This window comes from Acomys russatus, chromosome 3 (genome assembly GCF_903995435.1).
Source record: "Acomys russatus chromosome 3, mAcoRus1.1, whole genome shotgun sequence".
In the NCBI taxonomy this organism is placed as follows: domain Eukaryota; kingdom Metazoa; phylum Chordata; class Mammalia; order Rodentia; family Muridae; genus Acomys; species Acomys russatus.
In genome coordinates this window covers 20440561-20462260 of record NC_067139.1, presented here as the reverse complement: position 1 = coordinate 20462260, position 21700 = coordinate 20440561, and the positions used below count along the sequence as shown (strand labels likewise).

Genomic DNA, 21700 nt, shown 5'->3' with positions numbered 1-21700 from the left:
GTTGCTCCTTCTTATGGATGATTTACATGGGATATGATAGAAAGAGAGTTAGTCTAACACTTCTACTATTAAATCCCTTACACCACCTTTCTGAGGTAGATACAGGAATATGGGACTTTTAAGAGGTAGACTGGTGCCAGGTGGTGGTGACACATGCTTTTAATCCAAGCACTCAGGAGGCACAGGCAGGCAGATCTCTGTGAGTTCATGGCTAATCTGGTCTACAGAATGAGTTTCAGGACAGACAAAGCTACCTGTCTTGAAACCCTGTCTTGAAAAACAAAAAAGGTAGACTTGTTGAAAGATTACTAATATTTTATGCTGATTTATAATTTTAGTATAAGTCAGTGGTTACTCCTCAACCAGATTTATACCCAGATAACCATATAGAAAAACTAGGATCCATTTAATTAGCTTAAAGCACAATGCTGTACAATAGTTACTCCATCCTAAACCTCCTAGTTGGTGTAGTTTCCTCCCATTTATATTTCCTATATTATACTTGCTTTTTACTCATATCCTAGGTCTCGCTCATTCCTCCTGGTGGTTCCTGGTCCTCTCCATGTACATCCCTCCTATCCTTTCTGCTCTTTCTCCTCTATCCCCATCACTGTCACAGGATGTCCCAAAGTATTGTTCACCATTGGCTAGCTGGCTTTTATTGGCAATACAGAGAATAAATGTTGACAGGAGAATAAATGAGACAGGAGATACTTAGAATAAACATCACAATGCAATGTCCAGATTGAAACCAGATAGTGGGGCAGAGAAATCAGCCTTTGAATGAGCAAGGGTAAACTGTACACAGTCCATAAGAATATTATGCCAACACAGACTAGAGAATAGAGTGAAAACTCTCATCTAAGGTGGCTCCTTCCAGAATTCAAGTTGAGATTATTTTTGCCACACTAGCTCTTCACGAGTCAATCAATGCCAATTGTGTATCTTCAATGTATTAAAGATGATGGAGAAAGTTGTCCCTTTTTATAAGTCTTGTCTTTCCAACTCCATTCTTCAATGTTACCAACAGGCATTGCCTAGAACTGTTGGCCTTAGTTGCTGTCCTTTTAGTTGATCCTGAGGAGTTTCTAGACTTTGTCCAGCCTTTGGTACCAAAGACAACTTTAGCTTATATAGTAATGTGAATAGAATTATGCCTCTTCTATGCCAAGCACCACCAGACCACACCCAGCAAGTCTGTCTTTGTAGCCTCTTCTAAAGGTCTGATGCTCACACAGCAGTTCATGCCATGATCAGGTAGCTTTCACTGCAGAAACAGCATACACTTGCTACTTTCTTGTCTTACCAGCAATCCTAATTTCTTACTAGAACAACATAAAGCCCATTTCTCTCCATCTGGTGGCTTGAAAAGTTTGCAAACAGCTATCTCTTCTTCCTTAAGTCTCCTCTTCCAGGTACCAGATACTTGTCTTTCCTTCATCTTTTCTTCTTCTAATACGATGCTAGCTCCTGCTCTCTCTTTACGCTCCAATTTGTCTGTGTTCCCCTTAAAGTGTGACATCCAGAATGGATCCCAATCTTTGAGCTTTATTACTTTCATTTCTATCACAAACAAGCCCTTGTCAACATCAATCAATCTAGCACATTTCTTGAGGGTGACCTTCTAAGGCAGAGGAAAAGAAATGGAGGACTCTGGAAACTGCCTTATGACCCTCTATGCTGGGAATTTTCTCAATGCCCTTGATAGAAGCCATCTCTCTCAGCAAGCTGTACTACAAGCAGCAGGCCTCACTCAGCCTTTCGGAAGCACCTTTAAAGTTCATAAAATTCTCTTCACATTTCTTTTCAACTGCAGAGCTTACAACCTTGGCATGTCATCATCTCAGAGTAGCCCTATTGCAAATGCAATACACAATAGAGAAAATTATTTGAGTGCTTTTTTTAAAAATGCAAACACAGGCCATAACAACATCCCTATGCTAATAAGAAAGCTGTGAGGGGAAAGAAGAATTAAATTAGAAATCAACGCCAGCTAGAGGAAGAGGTCAATAGCAATAGCCCTGTTTCTCTCAGAAACAAGAGTCTCCCTTACCCATTCTCGCACCTTCCTGCTCCAATTAGATGTAGGAATTGCTCAGGCAAAGTGAAACACGTTCTCTTTGCTGAACTATATCTTTGCCTGCTATATCCAATTTTTCCTTCTCAGTAACATTAAGATTTCTCTGGGGTGCCAGAAAGTAGTGCTATACCTACACTTTGACTGTCCAGGGAATTCCACCTTGATTGAGACCAACACATGTGTTATGGTTTGTGTAAGTGACCCATCAAGTTCCACATGAAAAAGTTGGGGGGGGGGAGGGATGGATGGATGGGTGGGTGAGTGGATAGCAAAGTCATGGAGCCACACAACCTAGGACTTTAACCTTCTGCGCTGGGAGCAGACTTTTTTATTAAACTTCATGTGTACCTTATGGCAGGCACTTCCTTATAATGGTGAAAGATGACTAATACAGCATGGAAAGCAATGCTATAAGCCATAAAAAAATGATCTACATAGTACAATGACCTAGCATATGGAGGATACAGAGGTCAAAGCTCATGAAGTTTAGAAATGCTTTGCTTATTGTTACTTTCTGGTATTGTTTGGTAAATCAAGGAAAGGAGGTACAAAGCCAGCCCCATAAGGAAGATATCCTCCCTACACATTGGCTTACAGTACACTGAAGCACATAAAACTAGTACCTAAGTTTATGGCAGATGGGCCCACAGCAGGCAGCTGGGACTTCTGTGTTCCTCAGCTTGGGGATGGTAGCATCCCCATAGACATTCTAGTGATTCAGAAATTACACAGCAGACATGTATTGATCAGGGATCTGAAGCCAGAGTAGTTCAAGGTCAAGAGCCAGGCACCAGGCAATTGGGTGCCTGTTGAAGACTCATCTTGGCTGGAATATAGCCATCTCCTCACCAGGTTTTCTCATGGTGGAATGAAAGAGTACGTAGATGCTCTACTTCCCTTCTAAGAGCTTAAATCTTATCATAAAGGCCCCATTCTCACAGCCTTAGTTAACTGCTTTAAAAACCTTTGTCTCTAAATGTCATCATATAGAGTGGACCCAGAGTATTACTCTCTCCAAGCAATGGAAGCTTTCTTCCTCAGAGTCAAAACTTGGAGCATGTGTAGATGTGTGTGTGTGTGTGTGTGTGTGTGTGTGTGTGTGTGTGTGTGTAGGGCATGGAATCATAGGGATTTGTTCTCAGGTTTGGCTTGAAAACTTTGTTTCCTTCTGCCTTAGGCATACACATTTTCAACAAAGACCAGAGGTAACCAGCACCCACGTCCACGGGGCCAGATAATTAGAAATGTCCCATTGTGTTTAATGTTTCTGAGAGCGAACCTAGGAATGCCAGATTCATGTAACTTCTTTCCACCCTGTATAATTCCATAAGCCTTGTAGGGCTCTGGCACCTTAAAGAATTAGGAGATCCTACCTTCATCCATCCCCCAGATCTTTGCTCCAAATCTAGTACAGGAAAGCTCTCCAACCATGATGTAGAGAGGACCAAGGGCAGGAACTACAGAGCAGGGAATCAGAACCAGAAATACGAAAGCAGTGCTGTGTGACCATCTCCACTCAGGGCAAACCAACATTACTGGGGTATGGTTTACCTGTTGGTACCTAGCTCTTATCCCAGCTACCTCTTGCCTGTCTCCAGTGTTCAGAGGTCCTGCTTCCGGTGACCCTTAGCTTTTAAGTTTCTTTATTTGAAAGTCCCAGATTATTAAACAATGATTCTTCTAGACTCATTTTTTTTTTTAACTTTAAAACATGATCAGGTTCAATGAATTAATTCAAGAGAAAAAAATCACCAACTTGGTAATCTGACATTAAACTTAGGTTGCCAGAAGCTAAAAGCCAGCTAGGGGATGAACCGCAGGTGCTTGCAGCTCATTGTGATGATGACTGCATTTGTCTGTGTGCGTTTGGGATGATAAATGACCAGTGCTTCCTGATGGTTCAGCACATTCCTCTGCATCATTTTTCACAACATTTGTAACCAGGAAATAGGTTTACTCCAACGTTATTTTACTGGCTGAAATGAACAAACAATTTTTCTTCTTTCTGTTAGACATTTATCTATAAGCAAAATGCCCCACTTGTGAATTTTCATATCTCAGTATCTTCATCTGTACACATATTATACACAGATAGCTTTGCTTAATAAGAGCGAAGCAAGAAGCAAGGCTGGAGATTTTGTTTCTGTGGGAAGTAATTTCCTGCTTTGCACCAGTCCATGATAGAGCCTGAAGCAGGGTAACTTTTTTGCAAGGTGGGACATTGACTGATTATGAGAAACCACAGGTGAGCCAAGGAGTGAATCCAGGTAACAACAACAGAGATGTTTTGAAGTAAATATCAGAAACTCATATTCACATTGAATTATTCACTCTGCACTAAAGACTGAGCACCATGTGTCTACAAGCAGGCAGAAGGAACTTTCCTAAATAAAAAGGGCTCAGGCAGAGCAAGCAGCAGCCACAAAGGTGGAGTGACATTATTATAGCAAGGGTTCGTTTTGAACATTTCTTTCCATAATTCCGAGGGCAGAACAACCATTAACTTTCCCCCACTTGCTTCTTGCCATACCCGATGGTAAGCAATAGTGGTTTCAGTATTTTTCAAGCTTTGAATCATAAAGTCAATTTGGAAACAACGCTTATACAGAGGTTATGCGTTTCACGTAATTTGGTTTCTGTGAAACTGGTTGAAATAACGTGGAGAAGCCACAGCTACAAAGAACCGAAATAAGGAAAATAGTAACTTCCACAGAATCAATTTGGACATTTTAATTATCATTGGGAATGCAGGACCTGGAGCATTGAGAGTGTTTTCACGGCTCTTCTCACCCAGCGGCCCATGTACAAGGGAAAAAGACTGATTACCCACCCTGCGTTTGGGGATTGGTAGCTCTTCCCATTGTTGTGAGAAAAACACCTGGCAGGAGCCACTTAGAGAAGGAGAAATTATTGTGTCTCCTGGTTTCAGAGGCAGTAGTCCATTGTGGAGGAAAAAGCATGGTGCCTTGGCTCAGGGCCTTTATCCTGTGGTGAGTTTCTCTAGCTGTGGTGGATTGGAAAGCAGAGAAGCAGGGACAGGCCATCACGCTCAGAAGTGCCACTCCTGGTGGCCTTCCTTATCGAATGGCTCTGCAGCTGCTGGGGACTGTGAGCTGGTGGTGAACACTTCACATGCAAACCAGAACAGGCGCTCACTCCTTTCTTGTCCCAGGGCACGTGATGGCACGGGCATCTGGAATGTACATTGTTCTGCTGACTTTAAGTGATATTTTGGTGTTTTAACTTCATACTAAAGCAGTCAAGCAAAGACATATGGCTTCTTATTTCTTCCTTCCTTTGACCTTTGGTTAAAGTAATTCTGGAATCCCAAAGGCAAATGGAAACTCATGTGACTGCAGCCTTTGGGCTACATCTGACTGTCCTTGGCAGTGTCCTTGGCCATGCCTCCCACAGATACCCAGTCCCAAACCAAGTATAGCCACAGCACTTTTGTTTCCAGCTTGTTCCAAGTGACCAGGAGAAAAGACCCAACTCTGACCCTTGAGACCTCTCTTGACAAGCAATGGCACTGACTGCACAGTTTCTTGATGACATAGGCTCTTCTTTGCTGGGCGTAAGTGCTGTTTTCTGGTCCTCCAGCACATCTCTGCTCTTGAGGAACAGTCCCTCATCCTTTCCTCGTCCCAGTTTTCCCACAACCATAGCTCCCCTCCCAAGCTCCCTATCCTGGGCATTGATGTGAACAGTGAGATTCTCGTCTGGCTTGGCCAGTCTGAGATAGGCTCAGAGTGTCTGATACCCTGATAAGACCACATTCCTCTTTTAACATGAATAAGTGCCCTTTATGGAGAAGTGAGGCTCCTTGCTCTCTCGTGTGGTCAGCTAAACATTCATTTATACACAGCCATGCTCATACAGCGTGGACAGGAGCAGCCCTACAGGCTCACATACCATTAGGGGAAGAGGACTCCTGACAGAACCCAGCCTACTCACTAAGGCCATCAAAACTTGCTTACAGTCCCAATTAGGAGATTTACTCACTTATAGGCCCTGGCCACCAGATATATGGTGATATTCACTTTCTCTTTATCCCTAAGTCAGATTAAAACCCCAGGACGGCGCTTGCCTCAATGTCACCATAATACGATAACCTGGCAAAGATTCCTTCACACTATGAATTGTAACCCTGGCAAGGATTATAGATGGAATAGCAACTGAGCCACGCCTCTGTCGTCATGTAACCAAATCAAAGAGCTGGTGCAGCTAAAATGTCAGCTGATGTTTCCTGAATCTTCCACTCCATGCCTAGCAATGTTTGCTAAGATGCAGGCTGTTTGCAAAGCTTGTTCCATGTGAACCTCACAAGAAAAGTTCTGCAGGGTTAGCACAGTGTGATTCCCACTCTACAGACAATACTGAATCTGAACAAGTCCCTAATCGAATGAGAAAGTCAGGTCTGGAACCCAAGTGTCCCAACTCCAGGGTTCAGGAGCTGGCGGCCACAAGACTTCTGTGTCGTCTAGACACAAGGCACTGCAGATTGCTTAGATAGCAGTGTCTGAGTTTTTAAGTGATTAGATTAATTGCAATTTCCTTTTCTCTCTATACTCCAACTGACAAGCAGTCATAACTGTGAAATAAACCCCACATACAATTGTGTTTACTCTGGAACCCCGCTATGACCAAAATGGTTTTCTTTGGTATTCTTATATAATCAAAACTTCAATTTTTTTCATAACATCTAAACATCCATAATTACTAAGTATTTACAGCACCTTTGGGGCTCCAAATCCACTGGAGCAATACTGGCATGCCAGTGAGCTGTTTGGAGCAAGTCCACCCTGGGCAGCCTGTGTTGTGCCACCTCCAGGTGGAAGCAGTCAGTTCCTCTGCTCTGGTGTTTTGGCAGTTCCACCTTTTGCTTCCAGTTGCTCGGGAGCAGCTGGGCATGGTGGCGCACACCTGTAATCCCAGGTTTTGGGAGGCAGAGGCAGGTGGATTATTGTGAGTTCGAGGCCAGCCTGGTCTACAAAGTGAGTCCAGGACATCCAAGGCTATCACTGAGAAACCCTGTCTTGAAAAACAAAACAAAACAAAACAAAACAGATGCTCAGGAGCCTATGCAATTCAGTCTAACCCACAAGCAAGAATCTAGGAATAATCCACAATCATTCTGACTCCGGCCTTTCTCTTCTTGTCTCTAATCCATTAGACTCTGTGATACTGATGGTTCTGTAGGTTCCTTTGGGCATCAGTTTTATCATCTGCAAAATATGATATTGTATAAAGTCATTTCTGACACGCTGGACCTTCATACACCCATGAAAAGAACAATGCTTTGTGTGTGAATGTGTGTGTGCATGCATGCATGTGTGTATGCATGTTCCCATGTGTGTGTTCACATGCACTTGCATGTGAAGGCCTGAGGTTGATGTCAAGCATTTGCCTCGATAAGTCAAAGGCTGCTGAAGGTCCAGGTAGGATTTAAAACCCAGGAAGCAACCAGTGGAGCAAAGATGAGATAAAGCAGATCAGGCCCATGGAGTGGGCCACAGGGGAGGCTTTGGTGCCAAACTGGAGTTCATAGGGATGCTCAGCCAAGCTCTCACATCCTCTGTGAGACCAGCAAGTGCAGCCAGGTGCAAGAAACCACCCTTGAGGAGACTGGTGGTAGCCAACCTTGCACAGCCTCACAAAGGGACCTCAGTTGGGTCATCACTTGCTGAATCAGCCAATGGGGCTTAGAGACCTAATGGGTGGTCCTATGCCCATCATGACCTGAGAGATAAGGTACAAGTGCCTCAGGCACTGAGTCTCAGAGTTTCTGGTTAAGATGGAAAGCTGGTTTACCAATCTTTCCTTTGCTTTTTGTATTTTCAGTGAAATCCAGCCCAACACCACTGTGCAGTGGGAAGAAGTCTGTCGCCCTTGGGTCTCTGGCCCTCGGAAGCTGATTGCCAGCATGTCCAGTGACTCCCTGAGACATGTGTATGGAGAGCTGGATCTGCAGATTCAAAGACGACCTAGCATGTAAATGCCCAGGAGGCTGAGATGGACCTGGGTGCATGGCCTATTGCAGTCTTGGCTATGGAAACCCTATTGCAAAAAATAGCTAGCTCTTGCTTTGATTTGGGTGTGAAGACTGAGGCCAACCCCAGCACGGGCATGCTACAGATTCATAGACATGCCTTTCCAAACACAGGCCATTGGATGAAGGAGTTAGCTTTGAATTGTTCCCCCTTCCAAGAGATCTGAGCTATAATTAAGCTTTCACAGCTCATAAGAGTAAAAGTCATCATTTATCATTATAAATGGCTGCAGTTCCCTGTATCAGAGGGCTTCCCATGAGCAGGGGGAGGGTGCCCAATACCTGGCCTCAATTAAGACTTGCGATTCCCCCACTCGGCCTTTTGGGGGTAACATACTCCCCCCAAAGGAAAGGGAATGCATAATTCCATCCTTACAATTCTATTCCCCATTCTTGGAATCAGGTTGTACCCTCTGCGTTAAAATATTTTTCCAGGAATTAAGCACGACATCATTTTTCTTCTTGGCAAAGCCAGAGAAAGGTCTTTCATCTTGCAGCTGCAGTCAAGGCACTGCCTGCCAAATTTCACAGATTACCTTGTGAGGGGATGTGGCCCCGCATTAACAAATTGCATTTGTGGGGGAACTTAATCACCTAAGAGGAGATAGGGAAGCAGGTGCGGTGCTCAGATCTATTAAATAATGTAGTTTATGGTGCGTTTTATAGGTGTCACACTGTGGCCTGATCAGCAAGAAGGAATAATCCTTACTTTAACCCTTTCTGAGGTAGAGAGCTAGAAAGTGAAGGCACTGACTCGGGGTTGGAGAAATGAGGAATTAGTGTCCCTACTTGGTGATTATGCTTCACCTGTCACTGAGATCATCACCCTCACACCATGACACAGGCAAAAAGGAAAAAAAAAAAAAAAAAAGCTTGGGAAACTAGCAGATTTAGAGGTCAGGCATGTGGAACATCAAACAGATCCTGATTCCTCCTTTTCCTTTTACATTTCCTATAACACTCCCTTGCCTGGGCCCTTGGGTGCTGAGAGTTAACGTGGACTCAGCCTTACAAATGCCTAGTGTACTGTTGATCCAAGGACAGAGGACACCAAAATTCTTTGCCTTGTGTGGCAAGGCTCCAACAGAGAAGATCACTGGCGTCTATTTGTAAGGCAGATTTATAGGTAGAATTTCCACATAAAATGCATTGGCTGTGCTTTGGGCCAGGTGACTGCGATTCCTAGCCAGAAGAAGAAAAAACTACCCAGTTATGGAAGTTACGGAAGAAAGCATAACAATGTTCTAGCCGGTCGCTATGCTCTGGCTTATTTCTAAACCTTTGAGAGGTTTTGGAGCCCTCAGTACTAACCCCCGAGGGTCAGCAGACCCTCTCTGTAAGCATAACTCCATGATGTCAACTCCCAGCATTCGCATCTAATTCTAAAGGAAATGCATTTTGCTAGACTTTAAAACAGCTTAACTTAGTATGTCATTATTAATGAGACTGTAATAGATACCTATAATAAAGTTAATCTGATTACATGTGCACAGAAGTAAATGGTATTAATTTTCAACACTGCATATAACTAAACTCAACTGCCTGCAAAGCTCTAGTTCTTCTCTCTCCGCAGTGTACACTCCACCCTGAACAGAAAGACATGTATTCACCCTTTAGGTAAACTGACTAAGAGCTATTGCTGTTGCCTTTAGCATTCCTCACCTTCTTTCTGAGTTTTGTTAACCATTTTCACTGAAGAAGGAAGTTTGCATACTTAGCTTGAAAACCAGCTTCTAGAAGTTGATATTTCTCCAAAGATACCTGCTTACGGATAATTTTACAAAACAAAAGGATGAGCGAGCAGACAGGCAGCATAGACACTTGTCAAGATAAGCACTTCTTGTGGTGTTCGAACAGGCATGGAAAACATACAGAAAGTATGTTCGGGAGCTCCAATGGTCATGGCAAACATCACTGAACAATTCCAACTCAGATAGGGCCTCAGAATCCTCAATCCCAAGCAGCACTTGCCATCCAATCTGGAGTTGGCACTCGAAATCTATTCATCATACCTATGTTAGAACCAGCCTAGCCCCACTGGCAGCTGGGACTCTACAATGTACAATAATGCTATTGTAGTATGGATCTTGTCTTTCAAAGGTCAATGTAGTCAAGGCTTAGTCCTCTGCATGGCCCTATTAGGGGATGCTAGAATCATTTGGAGGTAAGGACCAATGACAGGTCTTCATGTCATCAGAGGAAATGCGGCTACTCCAGCCCCTTCTTCAATCTTTACTTCCTGGTTGTGAAGTGAGTGGCTTTGCTTTTGCTATGTGCCCCAGCCATTATTTACTCACAACAGACCCCCAAATCAATCAGCCATGCCTGGCACCTCTGAAGTGTGGGTCAAAGGAAACCTTACCTCAGGTATTTGCTACAATATTTCTAAGCTGAATAGCAGAAGTGCTGCCTCTCACAACCATAGTTTAGCAATACCAAGCAATGGTCTCTGAAAACACTAGACATTGTGAGTTTTAGCTCCTGTCTGTGTTCAGCTTTGATGATTTTTAAGCAAATCCTTTTTTGAGTTCAGAGCTTCAAGGCAGAGTAAGGGTAATAATAGTTATATGTCCAGAAATTTTTTTCTAAGGGACATGTCAACATTAATAACATATACAAAACATATAGATGGTATATAAGCAAATATATAGATAGGTGACATATGGATAAGTAGATGATATATAAATAGACAGATTATAGATAGATAGATAGATAGATAGATAGATAGATAGATAGATAGACAGACAAACAGACAATAGAGACAGATTTTATGTTTTTTCATATACCTCATCAATCCTGTAAAGAAAGTAAATATAACTATTTCTAGCCAATAGTAAAGGATCCAGGGAACTGTGAATCATGACGGGTTGATCTTGGGAGATAACCAGCAGTGAAAACAAACTTTGGTTTCAGAACAAACATTCACAGCACATTCTTCAGTCTCGTCGTCTCCTCGGAGGTTTAAGAACACAGACTGAAGACTAACTTCAGGACTCTGAAGAGCTGCAGACTAGCACAGAGACATGTACACACATATAATAGGAATATGAAGAGCAATAGAGTTTGTGTTATATTTGCTGGCAACCAAAAAACCCACAGCCTCCCGAGTGGAAAGCCATCAATTATGGATGTGTATCCCATGTTACTATAAAATTCATAGTCAGTCAGCTCAACCATCAAGCCACTCACCATTTCTATCATCCAGCCAATCCCCTTACCATCCACCCAAATGTCCAGCCTTCCAGGAAGCTGCCCATCCTTTTCTCCACACACACACACACACACACACACACACACACACACACACACACACACACTTAAATGCAATGAGATGTGCCTGCTCCCTTCTCAGAAGCTGTTTTATCAGACAAGGAATGATCAAGACAAAAAAAATGCATAACAGAGCAACAAGTGTAGTACAAGGTGTTCTACAAAAAAAACAAAAACAAAACAAAACAAAAAAAACAAAAAAAACAACCAAAAAACTCAGAATAAAGAGAGACGGACAGAAGGACACCAGGAGAAGTCTTCCCTTGTTTCTATAGGAACAAAGGAGGAGAGACCTAAACTGAAACGTGAAGAACAAACTAATGGCCAGTTTGACAGAAAATGGCTTGTCTAAGGGAGAGAGGAGGAAGGATGGCTATAAATTAGCTTTTTAAAGAAGATTGTGAGGATACCTCACGGTAAGAAATGCAGGTATAAATCAGAGCTGATCACTGCCCAGAATGACACATTGTTCCCTCTGAGCTGCATTTTGGAGTAGAACTAAGGTCAGGTGCATATGGGGTGGCAGGCCTGACTCACATCAGGTTAGAAGGTGTGGCACTGATGGTTATACCACAGCGGATTTCAGGGATGGGAAGTGGGTATACTAGTGCCCTCATAAATAAAATGGGAGGTACCACGTGGGGGGAGGGGAGTGTTAAAAACTAATAAAAGTATGACATGAGATTCTAGAAAATAAAATTGAGGCAACCAGGTAAACATGATGAGAAAAGACCACCAGCTGATGGCCCAGCATCTTGCTGATAGAGCCATAGTTCCTCTGTCTTCCATAAAGTTCTCCACCTTGGTACCCAAGAGACCCAACTGCTTCTGAAGCACATCTCTTGCTCCTGTTCTCACCTCCTAACTCTTTCACGTGAACCTTTACCTTTACAAATGTTTACCTTATTAAACTGAAAACAATCAGATTAATACTGTATCTGTAAGAATTTACTTTATAAAATAAGATTTTTAGGAAGCATCTCCATTGCTTCGGGAAAGTGGTACTCATCTTGACTGCCAGGATTCATTTCCAATATCTTCTAAACTCTCACAGCAATGAGCATTTTTTTAGAGGCACCCCACAAACTTGCCATCGACACACTTCACAAATTCCTATTCATTTTTTATAGCTAACACTATTCTAGAACTTAAGTAATTTATCATCTGAGCCATGCTTCATCAGGTCTAAGACTAACAATGGCTTCCTGATGAGTATTCCTAGTTAGCAAAATAAAAATGCAATGCATCTGTAACTCAGAAAGGACTCTTTTCTCTCTAAATTGGCCAAACTTATTGGGACAGTACAGCATGAAAAAGAAATCACAGTCAGATTTAGGATTTGTTGCTGCATAAAGGAGGCTGATTTTAAATGACCAAGAATCACTGTTACTCTTCGCACTGAGAGATGGAAGACATCCTTTGAGCAGCTAAGTGACCAAGGACACCTAGTCAAAGGCCTATGTTTTGGGAAATCAGAAATTTTTACTTCTTGTGTCTTGGTGTCCTTGCTGAGATAGCCACACAGGAAAAGCCACGTGTAGACGCTCCAGTCCTGTTAGCAAAGCTTAGCACCATCAAGCCACCAGTATAGCAATAAACTATCTTAAACTTCCAAAGTACCCATTGCCAATGCATGTCACTAAGGGGCTGCGTTCACTGCCACTGGGAGAAGAATCACCCGGCCTGATCTACCCCAGTTCTTGTCTATAAATCATGATATAGGGGAGAAAGCTCTGTTCTCACTAAGTGGTGAGAAGGTTTGTGAAAAACTGGGAGACTCGGCTAGCAATCTGGGGGTAAACAAACCGAGTAACATTTTGCTTTAAGGAAATGCCTAGCAGTGTTTAACTTTATTGACTCTTCCTAGTAATAAACATGGATGTATATTTTATCCACAACAGGCATCCACATTTCAAGATACCCAACATGGTCTCTCAAGTGTAATAGACATTGCCCATTTCTAAATCTATTTCTTATTAAAATATGGTTTTCTGGCACTTTCAACAAGATCTTGTGAGAGGCTATTAAGGTCAACTGGAAGAGGAAAAAGGAAAGAGTCACAGTGTGAAGGATGACCGCTGAGGTGCTTTGCATAAGAAGGCCCCATAGGCTCACATATTTGCCTGCTTCGTCACCAGGGACAAGAACTGTTTGAGAAGGATCAGAGGTGTGGCTTCATTGGAGGAGTGTCACTAGGGGTAGGCTTTGAAGTTTCCGAAGCCCATGCCATCTCAGGTTCTGGATCACCAGGCAGGAGGAAAAGAGAGACAGCTGGGACTTAAGCATCTGAAACCTCAAATTCCACCCCAAGTGACACACTTCCTGCAACAAGGTTACACCTACTACAAGGCCAAGCCTCCTAAAAGTGCCGCTACCTATGGATAGATGGAGGCCATTTCATTCAAACCACCACACTGGCTAAAGTTCTGGTCATGAACCTCTATTTCAATCAAAATAAATTATGTCAAACAACTGAATAAAGTAATTTTGTTTTATGTTAGTCACACAACCTGAGTACTCCATATCTGAAAGGGTTGAGACTAAAAGAAATTTTTCATCTTTTGGAGTATTTTAATATACGTCATAAGAAATCGTGAAGGTAGGACCCAAATCTAAGCACAAAATGTATTTACTGCTCATATGTGCTCTATACACATAGCCTGGGGAAAATATTTTAATGACTTTGTGCATAAAACAGTTTGAATGTTTTGAGATTATTTTTGTGTTTTCTTTTTTTGTTTTTAAGTCCAATACAGGGCCTTGCAAATGTCAAGCCCACAGTCCACCACTGAAATGCACCCCAGTCCCATAAAGCAAAGTTAGATGGTATGTGATTGTACACTTGTGATATCGTGCCATCAACTTTTTTCCAATTTTTGAACATTTCAGATTTCATAGTTTTTTGCATCAAGAATTTTCCACCTGTATCTGAACCCAATGTCTGTAGCCTCCAGATTAAGGAAATATGATAATGGCCCAAAAGCCAGGGCTTCTAATAAGGGTTACTCAGAAACAAGCCCGGCAAGCAGGAAACCAGTAACGCTCTTAGCCTGGTGGACACAATGACCCAAAAGCAATCTATCCATTTAAAATGGTGTCTTCAAGGCTCACTAGTGGCCGTGATGGGAAGCCAACTCCTGACAGCCTCTGACCAACAGGCCTTCATGTACTGCAGCTAGGCCCATAGTTTTTCAGGCTATGCTATTCATAACGTATGCCCTGTACAAGACCCCACTCAAGCGATGTCCCTGTGGTTACTGGGACACATGTCCCTGCACATCCTTGCAAACTCTGATGTGCTTCTTCACTGAACAAACCTTAGGATGAATGGACTTTCTCGTCTACATTTCAGTGCGATTTCTCTCAGGAGAAACAGCCTTGCCCTTAGAGAAGTGCTTCTGTGTTAGGACCACAGTGATTACCACTCATTTAGAGTGGTCCCTTCATAATTGCTTCTTTGTTTACATTTTTTGTTACAGGATGAGTGTGTGTACACATTTTTGCATATATGGGATTACACTGTATATGCAGGTATAAGTGTTCACATACATACATACATATGTGTACAGGTCAACTACAGGAGCCATGCTACTGGTCAATTTCAGGAACCATGCACCTAATTTTTTTCAAACAAAGTTTCTCACTGGGACCTGTGGTTCACACATTCGCCAGAGATCCTCCTGTCTGTGCTTTCCCACTGTTGGTACTAGAAGCACAGGCACCCTGCCTGACCTGTTACATGGGTTCTGGGGACCAGTCTCAGGTCCTCATGTCTATACAGTAAGCAATTTACCAATTTAGCTAGCTCCAGCCTCTGGCAGCTCTGGTCACTTAATGACATGTTATATCCACTTATCCTTTACTGTTTCTGGTTCTAGCCCAGGTGGTTAATACTACCCATGTTTAAAATCTGGACCTCTATCTCTTATAGACTTTCATATGTCAAAGACACCAAGCATTTTATTACCCCCCAAAAATGGCATAAGGGATAAATTGCCAAGGGTGGTGGCCTGGTGCTGATAAATGTGCCTCCTGCCTGTGAATTCTATTACAGATGCAAGACTGAGCCCATGAGTATTGTTCTTTTGCCTTAGCTGTAACAATGAATTCAAAAATTATGACTCCAATAAAGAAATCTGCCATTTATGTTGATCATTACTAAGAAATGCTGGGTATTTTCAGTAATATCCCAATTAGCTTTATGGAGTGCACAATGCTAAAAGCTCACATAGATCAACCAAATATTCTTATGACACAAAGTTGACTAATAGGACTAATATAATAAAACCTCTCTCTACAATGAAAACAATGGCTTCAATGATGTCTCTGCTGGTAATGTTAGCCAGGAAATGCAGGCTGTGTCCTGGGAAATTTAAGCTTAAAAAAAAGCATAGGCTGGATACTCAAAGAATAAAGGCATTAGACTTCAACCATTTTTTCTTTAATCTTAACTCCACCCTAAAGAGCCCTAATTTAAAGGCAACCTTAATGTTTTGTTCTGTCAATGCTGGTTACACATAAAATAAGAGCCTATAACATAACATAACATAACACTGACTGAACCTTGGGTTTTGAAAATTAACACTTCATATAATTATGTGTCCAGGGGAGAGCTTTATTCTTCTTACTTTAGCAGTATTGTTAGCAGGAAAGCAAACTATTAAAAGGCTATGGCATGCTTGATCTCTTGCTAGAATGAGAAGCAGTAAGAATCCTGCTGAGACAGTGAGATAAAAAATGGGCCTTGGTCTCTGCTGGCATAAATTGGGCCAACCCCTTTGGAAGCCATTTCACCATTATATACTAATTCTCAATGCACAGTGAACCAGCAATTCCACTACTAAGAACATATTTTAAGTATGTGCTGTAATGGAATAGATGTGTAACCTGTGCCATATTTGTACAATTAAGTTGCATATGTATCAGTAACAAATATATAATAAAATAAATATATCTATATAAAATATTACAAAAAGAACTTCCATCTAACCTTGAAAACAAAAGCTGGATGCTAAAACTGCATGTTATAACACAAGTCTGTTCATAAGAGTTCAAAACCAGGCAAAACCAAACAATCAGGCTTAGAACTAAGTCAGGCTAGGAACTGACTCTGTTAGAGAGCTAGGAAGTAACCAGGGATGTGAGAGAATTCCAGAGATTCTGGCCCTGTTCCTTTCTTGTTTGGAATATCATAAAACATACAACTATCATTTATTATTTATTACTATTTAGGCAAACTATCTTAATTTGCAAAGTAAATTGTCTTTCTTATTGAATCACCCAAGGCAGTCTTAATGAACCATTTTGTAAGCCATCCAGGTAAGAGGAGCAAATCCAAATGGTTTGTATAATGTCTACATTTTCCACATTGCCTATTTATGGTTTTATATATAGTGAGTTCTCAGTTAGAAGTAAGTTAGATTTAATTTCATTTCATTTATTGGGCAAATTCATAATCCATGTAAAAAAGAATTCTTAAATTCTCCTCCTTACTAGAAATTATTATCCTAAGTGATAGACCCAGATAGATACACATGGTATATACTCACTTATAATTGCATACTAGCCCAACATGGATGTCCTCTGAGAGTCTTCACTCAGTAGGGGATTGGGACAGATGCTGGGACTTGCTATTGGGACTCCAGGTGAGAGTGGTATGGGAGAATGGGGAGACAGAAGGATCCAGAGGGTCCAGAAGCCCCACAAGAAGACCATCAAGGCTGGCGGATCCGGACCCAGGGGGCCCTGCACAAACTACTGTACTAACCAAGGATAATACATGCAGTAAACCTAGTCCCCCTATTCAGATCAGGCCAGTGGACAGTGAATTCTCCACAGTAGTGTGGAAAGCAGAGACTGACTCTGACATGACCTCTGGTGCCCATTTCCCCTTGTTGGGGAGGCCTTGGCCGCATTCAGAGGAAGGCTATCTGGAAGAGCAGGGTATGATGGGGGAGGAGGTCCCTTTCTGTCACAGACCTAGGGGAGGGGAATAGGGTGAAAGAGGGACAGAGGGGAAAAGGAAGATACAAGTGACAAGATAACAATTGGTATGTAATCTGAATAAATCATTAATAAAAAACTTTTAAAACAACTAAAAAATACTCCTCCTTACACTATAGAAATAGAACGAATATCTTTTAGTTCTTATCATTTGTTTGTGTTCATTCCAAAAGCCATGGATTTATTGAGAATGGGAATTATTTTGAGTTGGATTCTCAGGTTGTTAAGTAAGAGGGCCAGCAGGTAAATGAGGATAGTTAAAGACAGGAACAGAGACCTCACTGCTGCCATCTCTGAGAAGGTAAGCTGTGAAGCTTCCAAAGTCATGCACCACTGAATCCCTTTTCAGTTTCCTACGTGGGCCCTAGTGTTGGTTCCACATGATTACAGATATTTGCAAATTTTGCTAAATAATAATTTTTTCTTCCTGCCACTTCTATGTCAGGTGGCACTAGATGCTGTACTGAGATTTGGGGAACTCTGATAAGGGAGCAATAAATTGAGAATAGATTCAGTCTGTGTTCATCATCATTGTGCGTAGAGTGCAGTTACTTATAATGGTGACAACCTAAGAATGACATCCAGGAATATTGTTATCTTTTATTTACAAAGGTACAAAGATCTACCATGGCACAAATGTAATCTGCTCTGCAAGTGTACGCAATATATGACTTGCAAAATGAGAGAGTTAGCTTTCTCATTTTTGTTTCTGATTTCATGTATGAAAGAAAATGTAATACTTGTCTCTTCGAGTCTGGATTATTACACTTGACATGATGATCCTCAGTTCTACCCATTTTCCAGCAAGCGATATGATTTTTAATGGCTACATAGTAAATATATATGTATACACACATACATGTTTAGATAGATAATTCCTTTATCTGTGCATCTCCTTGTATCCCATCAGCAATGCTGATTCCAAGACTTCATTAGTGCTATGATTAAGCATTTACTTCTTATAAATTAAGGGTTACATTTTCATTACAAGTCAAAAATTAAATAACTGTTATGTCAAATGTATTCCAAACAAGACAACATTAATCATTTTATGCTATGTACAGGCATACTTATATCTGTTCTTTGGTTAATACTCAAGAATAAGATAGGGTTGCATAGCTTCTTTTGTCATTTGATGAGCTAACCTGTCAGAAACCAACAAGCCCCCAAAATTGTGCTTTTTATGTATTTACTTCCCTACCTGTTAGAAGAGACAAAGAGATATCACATGATTTTCAATAAAGACAGACAAACTCTGGTGTTAGCCTTGTATATGCTCTTGAGCCAAATGTAATGATTTTTTTTTTCAAATCCAGAATCAACATTCATGTTTTAGGAGGCCCTGTTCACACATCAAATATGAGTACTTAGATACACTCAGAAAGACAGTTCTCCATGGTGGGGACAGTGGTGCTGATGCTGACACTCTCTCACTTCAACACTACTCCTACTTAATAAGAGTTATCAAGGGACTTTGATTCTCATTACGGACCTATGGTCCATTTTGATGACTATTAGAGACTCCCTTTTAAACTTCGTTACAACTGAAAAGTTTATCATGTTCTTGTGTGCTTAGAAAGTACTGGTGCTGGAGGTATTCTCAGGTGGGAATCAAATGAAACAATTGACAAGCCTCTCATACTCAAGGTTTCTATCCATCATTTGTTCTTCTGTTTTGGTGATGTCAGTGGCTAGCGGTATTTCCACCAGCTTTGGTGTGTTTGTGAGAAGTCATAAAATAAGGTAGTATCCCCATACTCAAGCTTTAGGAACTCTTTCCAGGACAAGTCCTTGTTGGCTCCGATTCCTTAACGACTCTACTTTTTTAGGAATTTATTAAAGGAATGTACCCCCTTACAACCCAACTATCCTAAATTGGAGGGGAAGAAGATTTCAGAAGAACAATAATGAAACGTTCTGGGTATCAGTTCCCCGGGGCAAATCCCCTGGCATAATTCTCAGGAGTCTGGCATATCTTGTATCAGACAGAAGAAGCCATGCCGTCCATGGATCGAACCTGGAGGAAACCATTGGGCTCGCCGCCCACAGCCAAATGCCCCAGCTCCACATGCTGTGTGCAGGAACCTCTGAACTCTCTCCTTTTGATTCCTCAATGTCCTCCTCCTAATCGATGGTCCTTTTTGCAATGTCTTTTAAAGAAACTAGAATGAGCAAATGCTTTTTCACATTGCTTACATTTGTAGGATTCCTCACAAGTAAAAATGTGTTCATGATTTGATAGCTATTCAAATAATAAAGTGGTTTCCTTTTATTGAATGTCTATGATTTACACCTCATGCGCCAAAACCCCTCTCCACCCCTCAGTAAAGTAAAACAGACAAAATATCTTGTTACAGAAGCTGTAGTGTATCTGTTTACTTTCAAATGTTCATTGTTACGAGTTATGGGTTTGGTTTGAGGCCTACACTATCATTACAGGATCCTCGCTGGGACTGCTGTCGGATATCCAGTTGTTGCTGTGTGTCAAGGAGATTTTTTAACCTTTGAATCTGCAGGTCTGGCCCCCTCATGTGTTCCAGCAGATCATACATGGGGTAGATGTTGGAGTGAGGTCCACTCAGAGCCCTGGATCAGGGCCTGCTCAGGGCAAGGCCAACTCTGTCACTCCTGTGTCATCATGACAGGGCCAGCTCTCCTGCTTCCATGTTCTCAGGGCAGGGCCCACTCTCTTGCTCCCATGTCATCATGGCAGGGCCAGCTGTTATCATGGCAGGGCTGGCTCTCCATGTCCTCGGGGTGGGGCTGGTCCTCCCACTTCCGTGTCCTCAGGGCCGGACCAGCTCTCCCACTTCTGTATGCTCAAGGTAGGGCCAGCTCTCAGGCTCCCATGTCCCCAGGGCTGGCTCACCTGCCCCTGTGTCCTCAGGGTCGGCTCTCCTGTTCTTGGGTCCTCAGGGTCATCTCTCCTGCCTCCAGGTCCTCAGGGCCAGATTTCCTGCTTCCATGTCCTCAGGGCCAGCTCTCCTGCTCCTGTTCAGTTTGCCAGATTGTTGCTGGCTGTCAAGGCCTGGACGGCCTCCTACTCCTGTGGGTACTGGATCTTGTGGGCCATGAAGCAGGTGGCAAGTGGGAGCCTCTCAAAGTCTCTGTTGTGTAGCTCACATAAATCATTGATGTTGGCCCAGCTCAGCTTCTTGTCCCAGGGAACTTGTGGCTCTGTTGATTCACGTCTCCCGAGTCTCTGATTCCATTGCATGCTCCATCCACCATGGGCCCCTGCCTCGGTGCTGTCCCTAGTATCCACCTCTGCATGATCCAGCTCTTGGCACTGAGCATGGCCCCGGCCCATAAGACGAGGTCTATGAGGCCTATGGTGTGGGTGGTGCAGTCCTTGCTCAGATGCGACTCCAACAGCACCCCCTCCTTGAACGCTATCTTTTGGGCCCGCACTGTGCCAGACCACAACCGGAAAAGAACTGTGGTGGCAGCGGAGGCGGTGTGCGGTCCCTGGGAGCTTACCAGAACATGGTCCCATGGTCCTGCAGCAGGAGGGCATAAGCAATCCACATGACAGAATTTCCTTCTTTCTGAGAAACACCAGCACTATGTTTGGGAGTTCTCAGTATGTTCCTTTGGTGGCTGTGCAGTCACTGCTGTTCCAAGGATCAGACACAGTGTGCGATCAACGCCATCTTGGATGATCTTGGCTTGGATATTTCTAATATTTCTAACATTGCGCTATTTCCTCCCAATCAGGCTGTTCTCAGGAGTGAACATTTCTGTATAGCTCTAGAATACAATCATCCTCCTCAGAATGCATTGAGGATCTCATTGTTTGACCCGTGCCCACCATTCTGTGAGTCTTTTCTTGGTGACTGAAGAAACTGCAAGCAGTGATGACTTTGTCTTGTTACTTATTATACCTAGAGGATGTCTCTCCATTGTGAGTCTGTTCAGGTATTCAAAAAATTATAAAAGCAAAATGAAACCTTTTCCACATTGCTTATAGAGTTTCTCACCACTGATTACTTCATAAGCCCAAAAAGAATTGTGAATACTAAGGTTTTATCAAATGCCATGCTTGCATAGAAAGATTGCTCTTCAGTGTGACTTTATTTATGTATTTGAAGCAATTGTAGTAAATGAAGATTATCTCACATCACCTATATACATAAGGTTTGGTTTCAGTGTAAATTGTTGTAATTAGTCAAATGACTGAAAGTTTTAAACACATTTCTTACATCTGTAGGGGTTCTCTCTGATGTAAGTTTGTTCATGTCTTTAAATGCTACTCAAAAAAGCCTTTTCTTCTTATTAATATTTTATTAATTTATTCA

General features: G+C 42.2%; 1 protein-coding gene across 1 annotated transcript in view; it reads left to right on the top strand.

The window, feature by feature from the left end:
• F13a1 (coagulation factor XIII A chain) overlaps positions 1-8215 on the top strand; it is a 159731-nt gene extending 151516 nt beyond the window's left edge. The window contains exon 14 of the mRNA XM_051170126.1: positions 7922-8215. Coding sequence (XP_051026083.1) covers positions 7922-8075 — 154 coding nt within the window. The 3' untranslated portion in view covers positions 8076-8215. The remainder of the gene's footprint in view (positions 1-7921) is intronic.
• Positions 8216-21700: the final 13485 nt, after the last annotated feature.